The 22,451-nt window shown below is 42.3% G+C and overlaps 1 protein-coding gene across 4 annotated transcripts in view; it reads left to right on the top strand.

Moving 5' to 3' along the window:
- Positions 1-252: 252 nt before the first annotated feature.
- The window catches only part of LOC142582760 (uncharacterized), a 297,319-nt gene continuing 275,120 nt past the window's right edge, over positions 253-22,451 (top strand). Inside the window, exons 1-2 of one of the 4 annotated variants that reach the window (XM_075692783.1) lie at positions 253-472; positions 18,792-18,857. In XM_075692783.1, the coding sequence (XP_075548898.1) occupies positions 18,811-18,857 (47 nt within the window). In that variant the 5' untranslated portion in view covers positions 253-472; positions 18,792-18,810. The remainder of the gene's footprint in view (positions 473-18,791; positions 18,858-22,451) is intronic. The other 3 variants (XM_075692782.1, XM_075692784.1, XM_075692785.1) reach the window with 3 other exon arrangements.

Genomic DNA, 22,451 nt, shown 5'->3' with positions numbered 1-22,451 from the left:
AAATGATTGGCCTACGACCGATATCTCAAGTTTTTCCTTGATCACTTTTTCGTAGCAGGTATCTCCGTACGAAACGAATGGGGTAAAAATCGAACATCATGACGTAATGCTGAATTATGTGTTCCCCACGGAGATCCAAGCATGCGCGGTGAAAACGACGCAAAAAAAGAAATCTTACAAAAGCGCGCGAAAAGTTCTTTTCGCGCCAAACCAGCACTGGGTTAGCTATCGGCAGATGGCGGTAGCATTCGCGGCACCCTGTTAGTTCGAGTCGAGGAAAGTGAGGAAACGCACGAATTTGTATCTGATGGCTTCTTTTTAACCACCGCAGGCGACTTCCTCGTGCCAATCAGTGTTTTTGCTGTTGTGAAAAAAAGTATTTCCGAGTTAAAGGGCAACCTGGTCTCCTATCCACGAAAGGACTCTGGTAGTGCGGTGGTTCTGCTTTTTCTCAGCGGCATGTGCCAGCAAGGTAACGTGTATTCACTTCGAAATAGCTCGAAGCAATGCAACGAACTTTTTTGCGTGGTTACTTCAGTGCGCAGAACATGCCGACATGCCGATGTGAACGAGCTTCGCCGCCGGTCGCATGTTCAAGAGCTCATTGGCCACAGTCACTAGTTTGGTTTGCAAAGGTGCTCTATATCAGTACGGTAACTGAAGTCACTTTCAGAATTGACAATTTACTCGCAACAGTACCAGTAATGTAACCTCAAATTTCAAAGCAAGAAAAAAGTGTATGATCCAATTTTGTATCCGTTGTTCGCAACGCAACGAATGTTAATTCCTCCGCTGGGGCTAACGGGCGACCGCTTTTATTTTGAGAACTTGCCTAAATATACTGGCGGTTACAGAACACTCTGTACGTGACGTGTTTAGTCCTAAAGCAGCGAAACGTGACTGTAAAGGTCACCTTGTCTCTTTAGCAAACGTTACGTGTTGTCTCGCGCATGCCGCCACGAATATCTGCGGATATTCGTTCACAAGCACGAAATCATCGAGACAGCGAAAAACATCGCAATATTGTTCAACTTCAAGAAGATATCAGCCTCCACAGGTGCTCAACACAAGGCTGTATATTTTTTCGTACATATGCTTTACTAATGGATGAACAAATACGTCGTTCGCGTTCTCCGTGAACTGAGTGCCTGTTTTTTTTTGTTTTTTTTCGGGCATATACGTTGTATATGGTAGGTAACTGCGTTTTGCTACGCTGCAGCTGTTTATCGCGGTGAGCCCTTGCCATTCGCAACGCCTTTTCAGAGGAGCGATTTCCAAACGGCGACGGAATATCAAAATACGCACTACGCTCTGATATAATACTGCAGACTTAGTCGTAATGCAATTCACCATCGTTTTAGATGGCGTGTCTCAATGTTTCGTATTGTACTCCCATATTTTATATTTCGTCGTGCAGTATTTCATATTCTTTGATCAATGATGTACGATGTTACTTATTGCAAAACATTTCAAAATAAGTAATACGGCTTTTTTTTTTTTTCGTGGATACGAGCTCCTAGAGATCGTTGTTGCGCTTGTACTTTAACATCACATCTTCATGCTTTTTGTAACTACGTAGTTCTAACTTCTGAGGTTCTTTCATTTGTTTCGCATGTGCACATAAGGTACATTTATTGGTTTGTGCCCTGGTGACCTTTAGATACCACCATTGTTGAAACCATCTACCTGGCCGATCGCCTACAATTGCTTTTAGGACTAGTAGCGACTACACATGAATAGTCATGATGATGGTCTACGCTCACTCGTATCGTACACCTGCTGCCGTGTGGAACTATACGCTTAGAGACTCGCATTATGGTAAAAGGTACCATAAAGGTTATCTAACACAAAGAGCCAAACTACCGGTGCAGTGACTGCTGTATTGTAGAGGTACGACTGTAGGCGTGCGCTGACACACGCATATGCAGAAACTGTCAGAGCTTGAAGGAGCTTGATAGTTTGAGAAAATCAGAAAATATATTTGTCTGAAACAGACAGTTTGATATAATCGACTGCTGTGTAATTGAAATTCTTGTAACGTGGCATCATGTTCTTGGGTGGGTGACAGTATAGAGCTGTATAACGGCTTGGCAGTGACTTTTTGCTTAGCTGTTTCTTCACAGCTAGCTGGCTTCGGTGTTATGTAAATGCATGCAACTTTAGAAATGTTCGTACTTCTTAAAAAAAAGGAAAAATCCTTTCTTGTTTCGCTGTTATGTAGACAAATAATTGCCTAAGTGCTTTTATTGCTTTTGGCAGCTGTTTATTTATGAATAACGTGGCTTATTCACAGCGCTTTCAGAACTTTGCAGAGAATTTCCGGGACTTCTAATAATATTTCAAATCATTCAGCACGTATATACGCATAAAGCCTGTTTCACATGATGCGATTTTCGTCGCACCGGAAGTGCGATTTCCGTCGTTTGCGATGAAAATCGCAGTCGCAGTGCCGACCCGCCAATTTTCGGCTGCGACCAACACAGTCGCGCCGTCGCAGCGATCGCTGCGATTTTCCGTCTAAATTGCGCGGAGAGCTATCGCGGAGCTATTTCGCCGGTTCGTTTTGGAAAATGGCGTCTCGCACAACAAGTGCAATGCGCGGAGACGTGGATTGCCGTATTCGGTACGTAGGGGAAGGAAGAATAAAAAGAACTTGTCCTGCAGATTCCATTCTCCCGTTTCTATGCGTTTGTTGACACGCTACGCAGCAAATGAAGTGCATTTTCACGTTTGCGTCGTACACCTTTGCGAGTTGTCAGTACTGGGAGTTGTTCGATCCCCACCAGAGGACGAGGTCGTCGCAATTTTCTTTTGTTCAGTAGCATGCAAAAATCGCGCTTACGGAGCAGCTTGAATTATTTCAACCTCGGTAAGGGCAAATGACAAGACAGCAAAGTACCCGAAGTTTCAACGTTGTGCTGAACGCGGTACTGTTCAGTTGCATTTTCTTGTCGGTTTTAAAGCATGAATTTCCCGATGCATCTTGAAAGCTTATTTATTAATAAATTTGACAGAGCAAAAGTGTAGGCTGTCGTAATGAATTTGCTACGATAGCATTAAATCCGTGGCTTGAATAAAATATTACATGCACGTTAAGTTGCACCTCTTCTCTGGATAACTTTTTTTTGCACAAAAACCAATAAACATTGACTATATTGCGGAGTTTGTATCCTTACTGCATCTGTATTGACACTTGTTTTGAAAGGTAATTAACTCTACAGCTAGTAGATTAAGTAAATTACTTGCTTGCTATAGTGGCACCGTGACAACGTACCCTCCTGCACCGTCATGTAAAACTTGTGCAACAATGCGAAAAGCAGGCAAGCGGCCTGTTCTTGTGGGGATAAAACAGTATAAAACGACACGCTGAAGAAAAGTAAATCAAAACCGTGCAGTGAAGTCAGCCAGTACAAGCAGTTCTTGCACGTTCACAGCTGATCAAGTGTGCAAACACATTCATGCCTTACTTGTTTCTAATAAGTTCGTGATCACATATATTAGTGTGTGAACCCATATAACGATATCTGCTGTGATTACTCTTTATAAGTAATGAAATACCATGCTACTTGCAAGAACATATCACCTTAGGATTTTAGAACAAATTTCTGCATTTCAACTATACACAATATGTGGTTTATTCAATAAAGGACCACAAACTCGGCTGTTTTGCAATGACAAACTTATTCCAAATTTTACTTACATACAGGCAAGAAAAAATATATAGACAAAAATATTGTACTTCAATTTATTCACCTGCCACTGTGGCTATAGCATTTTGCTGCTAACACAAGGTGAGGGGTTGATTTGCCAGTCATGGAAGTCGCATTTCGATGGGAGTCATAGGTAAAAAAAAAGCTCTTGCACTTAGGTTTAGTTCATCACGTTTTATTGAGCCCTTAAACTTCAACACACTATTTCAGAGGGGGACATGCTTATGCAAAATCTAACAGCAATAGAAATCAAAGGGCAGAATTGTAAAACAACCATCTTTCGTGATAATTCGAGTGAGTAAATATTCATTGCATCAATATGTATTGTTCAACAGCACTGCACAAATAAGCATAATCAGGTATAGCAAGCACTCTGTCAGGAAGCCGGTTCTACAGATGTATAAATGTCAAGACATGAATGCTCATACTATGTCGCACACATAGCACAAAGAAAACCTTTTTCAAGAGTTGCCCCCCTTCTGGCAGATATGAGTGGGCCATAAGCAGCAAAAACTTTATTGCAGGACCTTGTGTAATACCACTTATGAAAGAACGAAGAGAGTGAAGATGCTTTTAACAGCACTACCTCATGCTACTCTAAGAGGAACGATGAGCAAAAACATTTCTGGTAGAGCACTTAAACAGTAACTTTCTGAAAACCAGAAAATTCCAGGTGAGAGTTGGAAGTACATTTGGCCCACCCACACCAACAACACAGGCATACTACAAGAAACACTACAGCCTATGGTGTATTACAGTCTATGGGAAAGCTATCTTATACAGAAATCAAGAATGATGCAACAAGCCCTCGACAACACTGCAGACTTTCTTGGCCAGTCTGGCCTCTCGCTTTCTGATAAGTCGACTTACATCGACGTCAGAAAAAAGACTAGAATCAAGAACTACTCCAGATTGCACATTGTGCTCCCAATAGCTGGAGAAACATACCTGCAAGTCAACATCCACGAATCATCAGCTATGTGTAAGACCATGACAGCAGAGCCAGCACGTGGGTGAAACAATTATGCCATGCCTGGACGCAAATTCTACACCTCGTGAAAAGAATAATCTTGAAATCATGAGGGGTGGGCGAGTGGATACTATATTTGTGCCCAAGGTATGGTACGGTATGAATTACCAGCAGCACACAAAAGAGACAACTCATCGAATACAGGCATCGGGTAACAACAGGTATTTCAGACTTTACCATGCTTGAAGACCTCTATGAGAAAGAGCAAACGAACAAGCACCTAGACAGAGTAGAGTTGCAGCCTGCAGCACAGATTCTTTGCCTCAAGAGCTCAGAACCTGGTCCCAAGATACTATGCCAGCTAGCATATCAGATGCAAGGACGACTACTCCCTTCAGAAACAGCCTCGGGAGCACCTGAACTTGAAGCACAACCGGCCCATACCCTGAAATATAGGGGCAAACAATTAGGCCAGAAGACTATGCTACTGCCAAGCACACAGAGGAGGTTGCTAATCGTGAATATGCAAGCAAACATCAGGCACACGTAGTACACTGATGTGGCAATAGCAGTGTAACAGTAGTATGACACTACATAAAACTAAACCCCATATAAGTGAGTACCATTCCAGGTCACCTTACACCTAGAAAAGCTGAACTGAAAGCAATCAAAGCAGCACTTGTAGTGCACATTACACCCTGCACAACACCCTGCATGGATTCACCAGATGCTGTCTGGGGCTGCACATCACACAATATTGTCAGGAAAATCAGGAGATTGACACGCGACTTGTAAGCACATGACCAGAAATTAAATTACAGGATACATAGCCATGCAGATATTCCAGGACACAAGCGGGCTTATAGGCCCGACATAAGAACTGAAAACTGGATGAGTTTATGTGTATTCATTATTAATTAATGAATAGATAGACAACAGATACAGACAACAGGTGCAACAGATAGACAACAGACAAGAACGAAGCGCTCTGTGTGTTCACTTTGTTCTTGTCCATCGTATTTCTGTTGCCCTATAGTTAATGAATTCATAAGGCTGCACAGGAGAACAACGATACCTCCACTCAAGGGCCTGATTTCACATCGTGTGTGTGTGTGTGTGTGTGTGTGTGTGTGTCCACTTCAAGTGGACTTGTCTTCTTCAAGGTCCACTTGTGGAAACGTTGGCTCCTACTTTCACCTAGTTCTCGTGTTGCTCATCGTCTTGAATTTCCATCTCCCGCCTTCCCCGTGTTTTCCCCAGAAAAAGAAAGACATCTTTGAAGGATAGATAAAAATTGGTGCTTGATGCAGCCAAACAAATAAAAATGCTACAGAAAAAAATACAGAAAAATTCCAAGTGCAGAAAAAAATCATTACAATTGCCAATCCTGCATGCCAGCACCTTTCAAGAAACACTGTTGTTATTCCAATAGACAGACTGACAGCTCGCTTATGCAAGCACATTCTTCCAGTTCCATGCCATTGGAAAAAATATGAATTTCCTGGAAGGTAGCCACATCCGCACTTGATCACGTTTCTTTCCCTGGACTTGTATATCTGTATGTATTTTCTATCTTTCCCGCTTTTATGTTTGGTTTCATCAAGCACTAGTCTTTATCAAGTTTTATTGCTGTACTACTTTTTGGAAACCTTTATAGATCACTGCATTTTCACAATAAACCTTTTAATTAGAAGTTAGCGTACCCTGTTCTTACTGCTTCGCACTATACATTCTTGCTACATTTGCCAAATAAAAGATTTTATAAGGTACACACATGCATCATAAGGGCGATTAAAGTGACTTGTTGCAGTCTAAAAAAAATAATGAATAGCCTGGCTGGTAATGGCACCAAAGAACAGATAGGACGAACAAGAAAACCAAGATGATCTAACAACCAAAAGTTTAATGGACACACCAAGTAAATTCTCGCTGACAAGCAATAGACCGAACATACACAAAAAGGAGAAGCAAAAATTCATGTGCGTTTCCTGACAGGAAATTCATCCATTTCTAACGGAGGCTGTGCTGACAAGATTCTCCCAGCATTTTTAGATCTACAGCTTCAGTAATTTCTCTAGGCAGCCGATCTGCACAGAATGCTAGCTTCTTCCTCTACAATGCACGTTCAGATGTGGAGAGTGCATTGTAGAGGAAGAAGCTAGTATTCTGTGGGGATCGGCTGCCTAGAGAAATTATGGATGCTGTAGATGCAAATACACTGGGAGAATCTTGTCAGCGTGGCCTCTGTTACACTTTCAGAGATGGATAGGTTTTCTGTTGGGATCTGTATGGATACACATCAGCTTTTGCTTCTGATTTTTGTGTAACTTCAATTTATTGATTGTCAACCAGCATTTACTCGGCATGTTCAATAAACTTTCATTTGTTAGTATGCCTTGGTCTCTAACAGAAAGGTGTTCATTCTTTTTACAGTGAAGCTGTATAAGCCTAGGCAAAACACTCATGGTCCGATCCCAAAAACCCCAGTGTAGGGGTATGAGCCATTGTTTAAGGGGGTGTGAGCCATTTCATTGCATTCGTCTTGCATGATGGACGGAAAAATTTCTTGTTAGGTAGACATAGAAATGCTTATGCATTTCAAACATGCATTTAACTAAGTATTATTGCATGGAAGGGACACAGAGAGGGACGGGGTTAAGACAAGATCATGATGTCATTATTATCTCGCAGCAAAGGTGTGGTGGGCCATTGGCTAGACCGATAGTGACGTCGTTTCTCGCCACAGCGCACTCCGCATCCTCCGCTCAAGTGGCAAAACCGTCAACAACCAGGCCAAACACACGATAGTTTGGGTGCCGGGACATACCGACATTACGGGAAATCAGGAGGCCGATAGGATAGCTCGAGGGCACGCAACAAACCGAGCATCCAACAATCCCGACCCCGCTGAGGAACCCGAGCCGGTAGCCCAAAGCTATTCAGAGATACTAAACTACTACAGAGGCATCAGACGAAAATACCCGCCCCCTCACAAACAACTAAATCGAGAAGACGTTTAGCATGGCGACAGCTACAAACGGGAACATTCCCGTGCCTAAACATGCTAAGCAAGATCTACCCCACGCAGTACGAGAGCAAGTGCCCATGGTGTGGAGACAAACCAACCCTATACCATACCACATGGGCTTGCCAGAAAACAGAAGGGCTAGCCATAATAAAAAACCCGAGTGCGGAACAGTGGCATAGGATGCTATCCAGAGACATCCTGAAAGTCCAACAAGAACTAGTAAGGCGTGCACGCAGGGCAGCTACCCTCAGCGGAGCCCTAGACTAGGGGAACCGACCCTGGAGAGAAGATGGAAGACTCCATCTGAAGCCGCAAAAATCACTGCAAAATAGAGCAAATAAACGTTTTTCATCATCATCATCATCTAGCAGCAGAGCGTGCATGCAGCAGTCTCTCTCCGACTTCCCAGTAGGTTCAAAAATGTGTGCCTGTATTTAATTAAATGAAATGTGCAGCCCCGGTGTGTAACTTAGTAACCACAGTGCATAAACGAGCCATAAACAGTATGATTAACGTATTTCAAAACACAAATGCGTAACATAATTCAGAATGACTTCGATGGACCCGCTGGATTAGCACAATGAACCACTCATTGCACGTTCCATGATGGTGATCTTGCATAGTGCGATGTGTGGCATTCCAAATAAACAATGTGATAAACCCAAGCCAAACGTGTGCATAACCTTATTAAGAAACACAGACATAACCAATAATATAGAAAGACTTGAATAAACCATTGGAATTAACCCAGTGATAAACACCGGGGCCGCACATTTCAGCTTCGCTGGTTTACCATCTGTACAGGGTGCATGGGCAGTAATTTTTTCTGTTATTGTTTGTGAAGTATTGTATAATGTTGTGCCAGTAAAACGCGTGGGGCTAGTTGGTGCAATGTATTGGTACTGCTGTTTTTAAATATTGTGCCCTTCTTCCTTTTGCAACAACTTCTTTATTCCCCCTCGCATAATACTCCAACCTTGCAGCCTGCGAGGTATATAAATAAATAAATACATAAGCACGTCATTCATTCATCTGCATACACCTCGCACCATTCCTTGCTCAACAAACGTCACTGTGTTGATGTCTCGCAGCGTGCATCTACATTAACTGCCGTTTGCGTTTCGGTATAGTTTGTGAACAGTGTAGTGCATAAACATTACATGACATTAAGATTGTGACCTATGCGGTGCATAAGCAAACCTTGCAAAAGTTGACATGTTGGATTGTTTAAAATAAGACAAATTGTATATATCGCAGTTACTTTAACAGCATTTAATTGACCACTTGACAAAAACTTCACTTCGCATAGATTCCAACACATACACTGAATCTGCAGTTTTTTTGTGTGTGCTTATTAATGTAGTCGTTACTGCATGGTCACATTGTAGATTTGAAAACAAAGTTAAATAAATTTGTTTGTTGCAATATAACAATATGCGTAGATCACTGCGATTGCAACACCAGAACTTGATACAAACATGCACACTATAGGATGCAGACAAATGCTCAGAACAAACTCCAGAACGTTAGCATTCTGATACTTATGAAAGTGAACAGTTTAATTCCATGGCTGTCAATGAGAGGGAGAAAGAAAACTTGTGTTCGTGGAACAAAAACGCATTGATAAGGTATGAGATATAGTCATTGCTTAACACTTTCGAAATGAATATTTATAGCTTGCTATTGACATTGAAGCAGCCTTTCGACAGCAAGAAAAGGAATCAGTTTTTCCAGCTCTGAATATTGAATTGCAGGAAATGCAAGCAGGCATAAAATTCTGCCAATATAATCTGTTTAGGAATACTAAATTGGAATAAACATTGAGACATGGATTTGTACTTTCTCTGGCTGAGCAATCTAGTTTGAAATGACTCCCATAAGCATGTCGTAACAATGTTGATATAATAAAGGTTAAATGCATGACTAGCTTAAGAAACCTGGATGACTGCTATAAATTACGGTGAAGAAACTATAATATTTAGTAACATTAATAATATAATAATAATATTTATTTCCCCAAAACAGGCTAACCGTGAGTGGCGTGCGAGGCTGAGGAGAAAGCTGAAAAATTCTACGGCAAGTGCGCCTGCCGTGGGCCTACGATCCTGCATTATGAATAGCGCGCATTGATATGGACAATACCCGGACACAGGACAACAAAGTGGACGAGAAGCGTGTCTTTTGGAATGCTATGTTACAACGTACAGGTTTCTACAAACGTGACGGTAGCTGCTCGAAACATTTGATGCGTCAGCTTTTGCGCCTTTAGAAATATTAAGAGAGGGCTCCTATATATATATTCGCAGCGCAAGCACGGCGATGGACGAACCAGGCTAGCGCTAAGGTTGAATTTCACAACACAATTTTCATTCCACGTCGTGATCACACAGACCATTTGAGGTTTCGTTCAGAGGCACACGCGGGCTTTCGGGTTGGTGCTTCTTGTTGCGTTTGGCGTAAGAATATGGCTAGGAGCAGGCACCACATATGCGCAATCACGGGCAATATACACGCATCATTTCTCCAGAAGCTGACGCCGAGCACGGGTAGCGCGAGGATCTTGTTGGGCTGACACGACGACTTCGTGGCAGCCGAATTCCGAATACTGCATATGCGGTGAGGGTAGCTATATGAACTTGTCGATAGGTCATCTTGTAGATTGTTGTAGCGCAGGCAGAACGAAACGGTCATTGAAGGCAAATGAGACAACACACAGCGCTGAACCACCTGCGAACAGCTGGTTACGTGCGCCATGTCGCACTGAACTACAGAAACCGCCGTCGCGCATTCCAAGACAAATCTTAACTAACGTTTTTAAATTAGTAAACGTACATATTATTTGCTACTAGCCAAGAGAAGTCAATAATATTATAATATAAACGTTTTATTCTTTACAATAAAAGAATTATGCAGCGTGTGCCACAAAACCTGGCAGTAAGCAACCCTGGGCGTCGCACCCGGCGCATTGTTGAAATCGCAAACATGTGAAATGAGCCCATAAAAATCGCATTACGACGCGTGCGACAGCACCGATTTTCGTCGTTCCAGTCGCAGCATGTGAAACAGCCTTAAGTGTTTCTCCAATGGTCATAGAAGCTAGTGGTGCTTCTTTTTCATGCCGTCCTTTGTGTGCTTAATGCAACGCACGAAGTTGGAAAGTAAACCTGTGTATATATCCAGAAATGAAGCTGCTATACTCCAGATATATTTATATAAAAACAGCCAGGTCTTCTTCGTAAGCCATGTCAATCTCCTTGAGGTCAACATCATTCTCAAAACAGCACATTTCGTCTAATGTTTTGTACGCATGCTAGGCTCACAGCGTGCTGTAAAACATGCCAGATGTCTTAATAATCTATACGCTGTTGACTCGCGCAACATTAGCGCTTTGTGCTTGTCTTCAAGTCACGTGTTTACTCGTAGCCCACCCTTAACAATCTTAATTGGCCTGCCAGATAGTTGTGGACGCCTCTGCTGCATGTTCTTTTTCACAAAATCTCGTACGATCGCTTACCATTTATATTTAAGGGGACAGCGGAGTCTTTAGACATGAATTTTTTGTCAGACACTACAGTACGTAATTGTGAATTGCGGTGCAACATTTCCTTCTGCTATATAACCATGAGGCAATATTATTCCGTGGATGTTGGAAAAATCATGGAAATTTTAATACCGATCAGGCATCGGCATTCTCTTATTTATTATCGTCGGTGTTTTTGATATGTCTTGTTAGATTTTACCGGTGTGTTCCTGGCCAACCGAATAACGACTTTTTGTTCTTAGTTTATTTTACTAATGCGTCGCACCAAATGTTACACAGCTAATGCTTCTGAGAACATCCTGCGAGGAGCTTTACCTCGTCGATATTTTCTATCTCGCACACAATGTATATAGCTTTCTGAAATACATGCCTGTTTGATGACATAGGCTGGGCACAAAGCTTTCAGTGTGTTGGCGCTTCTCCTGTAAATAATCCTTGTTCTGAGGTGTTCGTGATATACCAATGTGATTAGAGGTCAATTACGAGAAGATACATTGCTTTATGTTTTGTTTAAAAGATGAAACTTCATCTTATTAGCTTTCACCGAGCTACTATGTTTGCAACGGTGTACCTGGTCATGAAGATCTGCTTCACTGCAAATATCTCTGATGTCACTGACGCTGCTTTTTATCTTACGATCTTTGTTGTCCTAAAGAGTAAAAACAACAATAAGAACCTTAGGAAAAAGTAAGAGGTATATTGTAAATGTAAAGCAGGTGACACGATTTTTCTTTTCACGGCAAACGGTTATTTATGCGTACCATTAATAAATTGTGCCAAGATCGAAAGGTTAACTCGCTAGTGAACGTTAATTTGTTTTCAAAGAGCGTTTGAGCTAGAAGCATAGAAACGAAGTAAAATAGATTACACTAACACTGTTTCTTTTACGTAGTGAGCATTTCGATATGCCACAATTACCGCTTAGCGAGCTTTCAGTTCGATTACGATGGATATCATAATAAACCAACTAGTCCAGCTTTCCATTTTGTTGCAGGTGTTTTCTTTCTGCAGCAACAAATAAACATTAAACTAAGTGTGACTGAAGCAACAAAATAGTGTGACTCATTTCTTGTTCCTCGTGCTAGTAAAATTGATGCGAGGCATAATCGAAATGGGTCAATCAGTTGGAAAATCTTGTCAGTGACATTTAATTAGAATTTAATAGAAAATTTTCAACAGGAAATTTTGCGCGCACTCTCTGAAGTCACATAGAAAGGGGTGCGAACAGGCCAGAAACATTATTGCAGCAAATTGATCTCGTATGTCTTTTCTGGGCCAAGAAAGAAAAGCGTTCGTAGGTGCTTGCTATCACGTGCAGAAACCCAACTAGGGCTGCATATTTCCTAGTACATTTGATTAGCATATGTACATTTCGTCATATACTTCAACTATATATTGCAGTACTTTTATGGCTATCGCTGTAAGGACTGGAATGTAGTTCGAGATAAAAGAAGTAAGTGTAAAAGGTCTTATATAGAGTTCGTTGGCACAATTTCGCTTGTCGGCTGGAAGGCAAGTGTCGCTATTTTTGTTGTTCCCGTTGCGTACGCGCGAACTTCGCAAACGATGCGCAAACGTGCAGTGTACTGCTGTCTGGGGGGAGGGAGGGGGGGGGGCAAGATTAGCGGTCTCGGCTTGACTTTAGGGCTGCGTTCGAAAACTATGTTGTCTAAAGCATGGCGATGCCGCGACGTTCGGCTTCCGCGGAGAGACAGTGAATCGGTGCAACCACGGTGGGTACAACTGTTGACTTTCGCTGTAAACTTCGTTCCGCGATCGCTGCGCTGTTCATTGGAGACTTTGTGGTGGAATTTATTCTCGAAAGTATCGTGCGCGGGAACGACTACCCGCCGGGGCAAATCGGTGGCGGAGAAAAAGAGGTCTCGTCGGCCATCGCAGTCTGCGAGCGCGGCGCGAAAAATCTGAAGCTGCCATCGACGGGAGCTATAGAGCATCAAGACGAGTGAATGGCCGGCAGTCACGCGAGGACGCCTACGGTCAGCTGCTGTGATCGCTAGCGTGCACCGTGAGTGCCGACTGCGTGCCGCTCGTTGCCCGATGTCTAGCCCTGCATAACGAATGCCTTGGGCATCGTCGATGGCGTGCTCTGGGGTGTCGTACACATGAGTAGCGGCCGTCCCCGGACGAGAATACAAACAGTTGACGCACAGTTTCTGTCTCTGACGATAAATGAGCCTACTGGTCCAATATGTTCTACAGGCAGTGTTGTTGCCATTTTAGTGATTTTTTTTGGCTAGCTTTAGCGACTTCTTAGTATGTTTGGCGACAAATTTTTCTCTTTATTGACCGGCGGCTTTCCTGGCTGCTTCGCAGAACAGTTGGCCACATTTTATTGATTTGTATTTGCCTCGTGAGTAACTTTTTATAACGCGTTTTATTATTCAAATGCTTCAACAAGGCGGCTGATATTAGCTGTAAGGCGCGTGGGCTCTGTGATATGTATGATGCAGCAATAGTGGCCTTTACTCACGGAGACCATACGTTGGGTTCAGTGGTGCTGTGGTAAACATGGTTTCCACTGTACTCACAAAATACACGTACTTTCATTCATAATGAAATCCATTAGAATGGAACTTAACGCTGTTGGTGCTGCTTCTTCCCTGTGTTCGATTGGTGGATGTTTCGCAAGCATATATAGTAAGTTAAATTACAGAGACCTACTGCAGTACATTATATTATGCTTAGATTTAAAACGCAGCACGTGAATGGCAGGACGGAGAAACTGAAGAAAGGCCTACACATTGAAGCGCCTAGGATTATTTGCGCGAATCTGCACGCCTAGCCTCCGTTTTTCACCGCTTTCACACAAATCCGCACAGAGCTTACGGGTGGATCGACGGATGGCAACATAGTACTTGACAGATACAAAAGTCCCACCATTGTCAATGCCGTGTGAACAACATGACGATGACCCTTTCGCAGAATTTATTTCTCCTTTCTCGAACGCGAATAACTAGAAAGTTCGCAGGCATAACGTAGATACGTGCGTCTTTTGGATAAGAAATCAGACGATCAATAATCTTAAAACAGTGAATTGCCTTATTTAAAACACATTAGTAAAGTAAACGTCATTTACATTTTGGTGGTAAATTCACTGTTTATTCTTCGCCTTCACATTTAGTAGACGAACGTGAAACGTTTCGCTAAATTTTTTACCGCGTGTTAGCTGTATTGTCGCATTCCCGCGACGCCTACAATATATAACCATCACTTGAAAGTTTTAGCGGCAATTTTAGTATCTTTAGAGCAAATTTTAGCGCCAATTTAGCGAATTCCTTGTAACAATTTAGTGACTCGCGAAAAGTTAGTGGCACTGTCTGTAGGTAACTGCAATTAAGATTTTTTTTCCGGTGTTGTTCATTTCAAAGTCAGGAGTCGACCTATATTCCAGATCGACCTATATTATCGTCTTCACGATATTGAAATTGGTTCAGCAATTGCGGACCAATAGCAGCAAAAAACTGACATGTGGCTTTGGTATGAGCTTTCCTGCTAGTGTTTCTGAAATTTAATTTTTTCCTGGCTCTTTGCTTGACGGGGTACTTGATGTTCACCTGTTTAACTGTAAATAATGAATTTAAAATGGAAATAAGCTTAGAGTGGATGGTCTGCATTCGCTTTTTATTGCACGCGACCAAGTATGCCGGATGAAAAGAGCATGCTATAGGAAAATGTTCTGGGGATATATATGCTCATGCTGCTCCGTTCGGCGTGCTGTCGCTGAAGACTACTGACGTCGCATTTTCGCATCGTGAACGCAGCGCTAAAGCTAGGCGAATGACCGTGTCGATACAAGGCGCACATTTGGCGATATCTGGTTCGAGGCCCAAGTCTTAGCTCGCAGAGGCTCTTGGTGCCCCGACTTCTTAAACATAATGCTAGTGATCCTTAACCCCGAATCTGGCATAGGCCCATCACCGTATATTTCACCCTTACTAACCAGACCCGCGAGTCACCATAACTATCGAAACACCGTATCTTTATAAAAATGACACGTATATTCTTATTTTTCACGCACAGTTTAGGATTGGAACGAATTAATCCAGGCATCTTCTTAGTCTCTGCTTCCACACCGTTGCGCCATTTCACATCTATTATTGTAGCACTGTTATTTCACTAATCTATAGAAACAGGTTCCGTTGTTGTTCTTTTGCATCCTTTTGTATTGTATTATGTCTTAGTACACTAATCTCGAAAAAGTTTCCATTGTTGCTTTTTTTTGTATAATGTCTAATTTTAAAACTGCCCACCTGTTTGGACCTGAGGGTTAGTAGTATGTAATAAATAACATAAAGAAACTTGTTTGTCGCCTTCGCGACTTAAAAGTGAACTAGGACACAAGTCATAATGTCTTCTGGACGCCGAATTAACAGGCGTTGAAGCTACATATTCTAGTATAAAAGCGAGGAAGAACTGTAAAGAAACATTCTTGAATTCTTTCACTGCTATGGGCACGTTGAAATATAGAGCATTCTTCACCTTACCGCAAGATACCTTATTATTTAAAAAATCACTACGATGCAAAATACGGCCTGGACGACATTCTGAAAACGTTTCATTTCAGCACAGGCGTGCTTTAGAACAGTTTAGAAAATCTGCAGTTTTAACGTGTGCGAAATCAACAAGTGTCTGCTGCTTGTATGTGTACTATATATTGCCATTCGTCATTGAAAGCATCGTGCAAATGTTATCCATAAACGAGGTGATTTTAATGTTAAGATTTTTATCGGCACTCTCATTTTGGACCGTGCATGCTGTTTCTTTAGCTGTGCTCCATAAATAAATAAAGAGAATGATATCAGGCAAAGCAGAGTGTCTTTGTCAATTGTCTTTGTGAAAGCTGTGGAAGGTCTGAGCAAAAATATATTTTTTTTGGCGAAAGAGCTTGTTGTTGGGCCAGCTAGTACATTATATTTATAGTATACTGCACGAAGAAATTGTTGCGGGAGGCGCATTACTGCCACTCATTCAGATTTTTTTTTTTGCGATGAAGGCTTGCCTTTAAGGCATAATTCGTGGAGCGTATATCTGTATTATATGTGTTTGTCCCTTCATTTGGCAATTTTCCGCATATATAGTTTAAGAATGAAGATTCGATATAAGTAGGGAAGTTTTGAAGCGTTTTTACCAACATAACTTGGTGCCCTAGTTCTCACATGTCTTTTATATTGTGCCCTTGCTACGTCGAACAGTGTCAGACGACAAAAAAAAAAGGGGGGGGGGATCATGGGTGAAGTTTTGTCAGGACCTTGTGAACGCCTCTGTTGGAAAGTACTTGCACTTATATGGTTGGGCATGTGGCCTCTGCCTATTATACCACTCGGAGAAGATTATGTGCTTCATTTAGCAGTGCAAGAAAAACTAAGAGCAAAGTAAAAATGGGGCTTCCTTTGTCGCACTATCATGAGGCCGCTTGCAGACAAGTGGCTGGAACGTGCACTTATGGAGACGTGGATAGCCTGAAATGTGGCAGCAGCCAGCATGTGTTTCGAACGCTGAGCAAGCCTACAACAATGGGCTTATTTGCCCACTACATTCTTGTATTGAAGGGAATCTCTTCTCCAGGGCGAATGACGACTCAAGTCAGCTGATGAGGAGCCTTCAGGTTTCTGCAATGTGGTTGTCAGTTAGGGGAGAACTTGGTAAAGTTCGTCTGGTCAGGTTTAAACGAAAGTGTCATTCGACATTGCAGCAACTGAACAAATTTTAGCAGGATGATCAGCGCTTCGAAGCAACGTACATGTTCCCTATTTACTAATTACAGGCTATAAGTATTATAGGGGTGACTATAGCGTTCTGGAACTACACGTTCTTTCCTTGTTGAACACTTTGCCCGCATATGGTTCCGAAAAGCCTGTCATCCACTGAGACTTTGTTCATGGCTGGTATTAGCGACATTTCTAGCAGTGTTTATATCAAATGAACTCCTGTAATGTTCTGGTGCATATTGATCGTTGTGCCAAGCGGAAAGAATTGCACGCGCATGCGCGTCAGACGAGCCGGGCATGGGCAATTCCGAGAGAAACAGCACGCGCGTCATGTCGCCGATAAAGCGTACAAACCAGCGTGATATGTGGCTTCTGGTTGGGATCGAAGACATCGAGGCACTGTAAGAGGACCGCCGCTAAAATTATAGCCCAACTTATTGCGTTTTGTTGTGAGTCAGGGGTCTTCTATGTAAAGACAAATGTGACGACGTTGCACATTGGACGAAAGCATGTCCTTTTTCGCTCGTCGTTTCATATGCAAAGCACTTGTTACACGTGTTTTAGAACGTGAAAAAGGAAAATAAAGGCTAATACAAATATTGCTACTGCAAGTAATACATACGCGTAGTACTTTTTCGGGCTGGAGTTCACGAAGGTGTCGCCGCTGAAGTCTACGCTGCTTTAATAAAAGATTGGCTCTACTTTTGACGCGATGTCACATATATCGCGCTTTTGTTTGCATACTGTTGTACGTGAACATTTATAAAATGAAGAAACAACAACAACAAAAAATGACCAGGGCGTATTTCTTCACAGTTGACGACAGCAGTGTTGCGTGGAACTTTCTGCAAACACATTCCCCGTAAACGAAACTCCAACTAGTTAAGGAAACGTTGTTGCTAGCGCAATCAACGGCTATTTCAAGTCGGTATTCGCTGCAGCCAATTAAGAAAGTTCTTGCACTTCACATCGCTTCTCTCTCTCTCTCTCTCTCTCTCTCTCGATTTTGTTGTTCTATTCACAACGCCTTTGTATTTAAACAAGGTGTCTTACATTCTTTGTTAAATGTGCATTCTAAAATGTCATCTAGCTCGGATAACGTTAATAGCATATCTCTGAATCGTTATTCTCTTTGAACGAGCCAATACTTGAGGCTTATTTTTTTGAAAAGTGACTGTCAACATCAACTGTACCCTTATCTTTGGAAACGGTGGCAAAAGTTCTCTCCGTCTACAAGTATGACGAGAGGCAATCCTTTTTACCTATATTGTTAACCTCCGACTCATGCAAGTTACTAAAGCGCATTATCTACAATCCTATCATGAATTTACTTGAATATAACTATATCCTCTCTGATATAGCACGGCTTTGCGCCCCTATTCAGCACCAACACGCAGTCGACAGAATTAATTCGCGGCATATTTCTTGCTCTTGACTTAGGTTTTCAGGTTGACGCATTATTCATAGACTTCTCCGAACGTTTGCCATTGTCATCCATTGTAAACTACTTTACAAACTTAACCTTGTAATAAATAACGCTTCACTTGTTCACTTTATAATTACCTTCTTTTCCTATTGTCAGCATTAGGTCTCGATCCTTTAATTATTGTAATTAACCTGCAGCACTTGTATGTCCTGGCGTACCACAGGGCTCAGTACTTGGACCTCCGCGCTTTTTTCTATTTTAATTTATGTTTTGTTCGTGCACAGTTTGTGTAGTAATAAGTCTTTGTGCTGATGGCGGCGTTCTCTATAACATAATAAAGTCGCGAGATGATCATGCATGTCTTAATTCGCTTTCAACTTCCTGCAGGTAGCGCGAGAACTGTCAAATGAACATAACCTTCCAGACTACAGTTGGTATGTGTTTTGGCATACGGTAAGCTAGCTCCTTCACTATTTCATTACTCAGTGAATGTTTCTGATGGAAAAATTTGTATCTCGGCCTTTTTTTTTTACCACTAACATTTCCCGGTGTAATCACATTCAGGGTACTTGTAACAAAACTCCGAAACAGCTTGGATATCTGAGTCGCTCGCGACGAGTAACGCCAAAGGAAAGAAAATTGGAAACTAATAAACGCCATAAGAACGATTCAGTTGTGAGTGGTACCACATGTCTTGCATACATGTCAAAACGAAGAAAGGGACACCGCCCAGAAAGGCTTCTTGTTAAGTATTAGAGGTTAGCCTTGTTCGCAAAACATATTTTAGAATATATATATACATGAAAAAGCTATTCGTTTCTTCTAACGGCACGACAGGAGCTTTAGACAATCTTCTCGACTATAAGCATGCACCCATTGGTCTCTCTTGTTTTTCTAAGTCTATATCGCAATATTGAGTCGCTACAAGTTCTGCACTCTGAAACTCTATTCAACTCATCTCTGTGCGCCTTCCCCAGTAACTACACTTGACACGTGCTAAATTGTCATCCACCCGGAACAGTCACCACCTACACGTACCTGTCTTTCATTTTCCTACCAATTTATTGTAAAAATTAACACCCTTTCCACGCTGTCCATAGAAATATGGAATCTAATGCCTGGCCACATACGGTCATCACACGTGGAAGAATTTCTGACTGTCTTCTTTATCCTTCTTTATTCTTACTTTGAACTGCGGTGTATAGCTTACACGTTATTCGTTGTTACGCTGTTTCTCTATGGTGCTTGCCCGCTCCTGCCCTACTGAAGGACTGAAAAAAGAAAGGCCGATCCAACGGTGGAATCTATGCGAAGCAAAACTTTAGATGAAGCGCTTAATTAAGGGATGTACAACTAAATGCGCCGCTCACAATTCTATGTTATGTCGATGTCGCGATAACTAAGGCTATGCGTAATGTTTTTTCTGCGAAAGAAAAGTGATGAGTCGCATACGCAGAGATTTAGCACAGAAACGTAGACACATTTAAGTATTTTATGCCCTTCGTGTCCCATTGGCACATACTGTGCGCATTCTGGAGGACTGACCAAGAATACGCACGTACCTAGCGGCACATTTACACCGAGATGGTCCAAGAACAGATACTCTAAGTAGAAGACACTATAAAAAGAAATTAAGGGAACCCCTGAATATGACGCCCTATATTCCACTAAGAGGTCTCAGTACTTCATATCGTGATTAATTCCTTTACTACGCAGAACAGAGTTGCGTTCACTGGCACTGCTTTGTCGATCATCGATCAGCGATATATACACATATTAGCTGGTTTAACCTGCAAGACAGCACATAAAGGCGGCACCGAAAGAAAGGAGTTAACGCACGCGCGGGGGCTTCATAGTTTGTTGAGACGTTCGACAGAATTAGTCAGATCTACCGCCACCTTTCTTCCGCTCAGAAATCTTTTGCCTACTGCTTTCTTTCGCAGGTTGTGATTTTGTGTAGGTTAACGGCGCGTAGAACGTGTCTGAATCACATATGTGAATGCTGCAGGAAGGCGGGTGATTCACTCGATCGTTCGTCAATGCGTGCCGTGAACAGTGCTGCTATCTTCTAGGACCCGCGGAAACACACAACGTTTCGCGCATAGTGATGCAGACTCGGCGAGCAGTGTAGCGGCCTGCCACACCACCTCGTAAGTTTAAGACTTAACGAGATTAACGACGCAGGTTGTTTCAGTAGTGAAAGCTGGAGCCGTCGCTTCTTTATTAAACTCGGAGAGAGCGCACCGTTACTGCATTATCCTTGGGTGTGATTCATTTTTTTTTTCAGCGCAGGGATATATGCGTTTGCTAGAGTATAGGGCCACATTTCGCCATTAACGCCGTGCCTGAAACGAACGAGCAGTTTCTCATTTGTCTAAAACGCCTTGTGCATCGTCTGCATGCATACTTCTGGTCACGTTCGTCGGTCTTCCCTTTTTGGGACTTGCGCGAACGCGGTCTGCGGCTTCATTCTCACCGCAGTGGTGGAGGATTGGCGATAGCTGACAGCAGCGCACGCATATCTCAACGCTGCTGGTCACGTGGTCGTCGCTAAGCACGTCGCGTTGCCGGTGGGGAGTGCAGACAAATGGCCGCCGCGGACGTCCGTATTTAGGTCATGCCGGAATTAACGCCCTGCAAGAGGCGTTTCCGGTAACACCACACAGCGTTTTGCACGACGGTTGCTAGAGGGCGCACCAGTCGGTCTTGTCATCGTGCACGGGCGGTACGTGGATTATTCTAGATTTGAAAGCGTGCGTTGTGACTTCGATTCTTTCTTGGGCTTCGCTGTTGGGGTTTGTGTGCGTGCCTCGCAACGTTAATTTGCTACTCAAAGTTCGTGCATTCAGAACTTATTGTTTGTGAATAAATTTTATTCACAATAAGTAGAACAGTAAAGCTAGTGTATGAACGTAAATTAAAATAAATAAACTTGAAACTTGAAAGTTGCAGGTGGATCTCAGTAACTGCTGTGATGGCATATGCATTATGATGGCATTATATGCTAAGCTGAGAGCTTCTTAAACATAAGCGGCATGTTGACCCTGTAGTGTCTGTATATATATACACACGGGTTTTCACATCGGCGCTTTGCCAGCATGAGAATAAGGGGTAGTGCAGTTATTGGCTACACACACGAGCCTTATGACATATAGCGTCATAATAGCTTATGACATATATAAACTTCATCACCATGATGCTAAATGTTTTATGCTATCCATGCAAAAAATTTGCACTATATAACAATAACTCATCATTAGAAGCACAGCAAAGCCGTAGCAAGGTTGCGAGTTTTCGCTCTTGTACGATATGTTTACTTTCACAATGATAAGTCATTGCCACGGTAGAGCCGTTACTCCATAATGATATTTTGACTTTGACAACACTTCTATACTTCTATGCAACCTTTTGGTAATCTGAACATGTGTCGTAAAGAAATAGGGTAGAGAAAAATGACTAAAACATAATTCGTTTTTCACATGCTTATCGCATATTTACCGATTTCCCCTTCCGCTAATATTGTCCTGCCAAAAAAGTTGACAATATTGTGTTGAAGAAAATTGGATGTTACTTCATGGAGGAGATGTTACAGTGCAATCCACTTACCCTAATAGGTTACAAAACTCAAGGATGTTGTGTTCTGATTGGCTCTGAGCGGTGACCAATGAAAGTTTCCGTATTAGTTCGTCAAGGAGGGGGCTTCTTTCTTGCCTCACCGGTAGGCAGATTTCAATATAACAAAACATTTAAATTTAAGTGTATATACTGCTGTCTGCGAGAACTCCGCTGTTGAAGAAACCGCGTTAAATATGTCAGGAATAAAGATTAGAGTTTAGCTTTAAAGAACAAATAATTGAAATAGCTCGTTAGCAGTTAACCAATCTATGCACCCTGCAGTGATCTATAGCTTTAAACGAAAACATTCCGTCCTGCATTCGACTGCTTAGCAGACATATCCAAACGGCGCAGCCACGATGGCTGCCACGAGATAACGCGCGAAATCACAGACCGCCAGAGATGACCATAGGCCATATATCGACGTGGCGT

This window comes from Dermacentor variabilis, chromosome 5, assembly GCF_050947875.1.
Source record: "Dermacentor variabilis isolate Ectoservices chromosome 5, ASM5094787v1, whole genome shotgun sequence".
Taxonomy (NCBI): domain Eukaryota; kingdom Metazoa; phylum Arthropoda; class Arachnida; order Ixodida; family Ixodidae; genus Dermacentor; species Dermacentor variabilis.
This window is presented reverse-complemented; position numbering and strand designations above follow the sequence as displayed.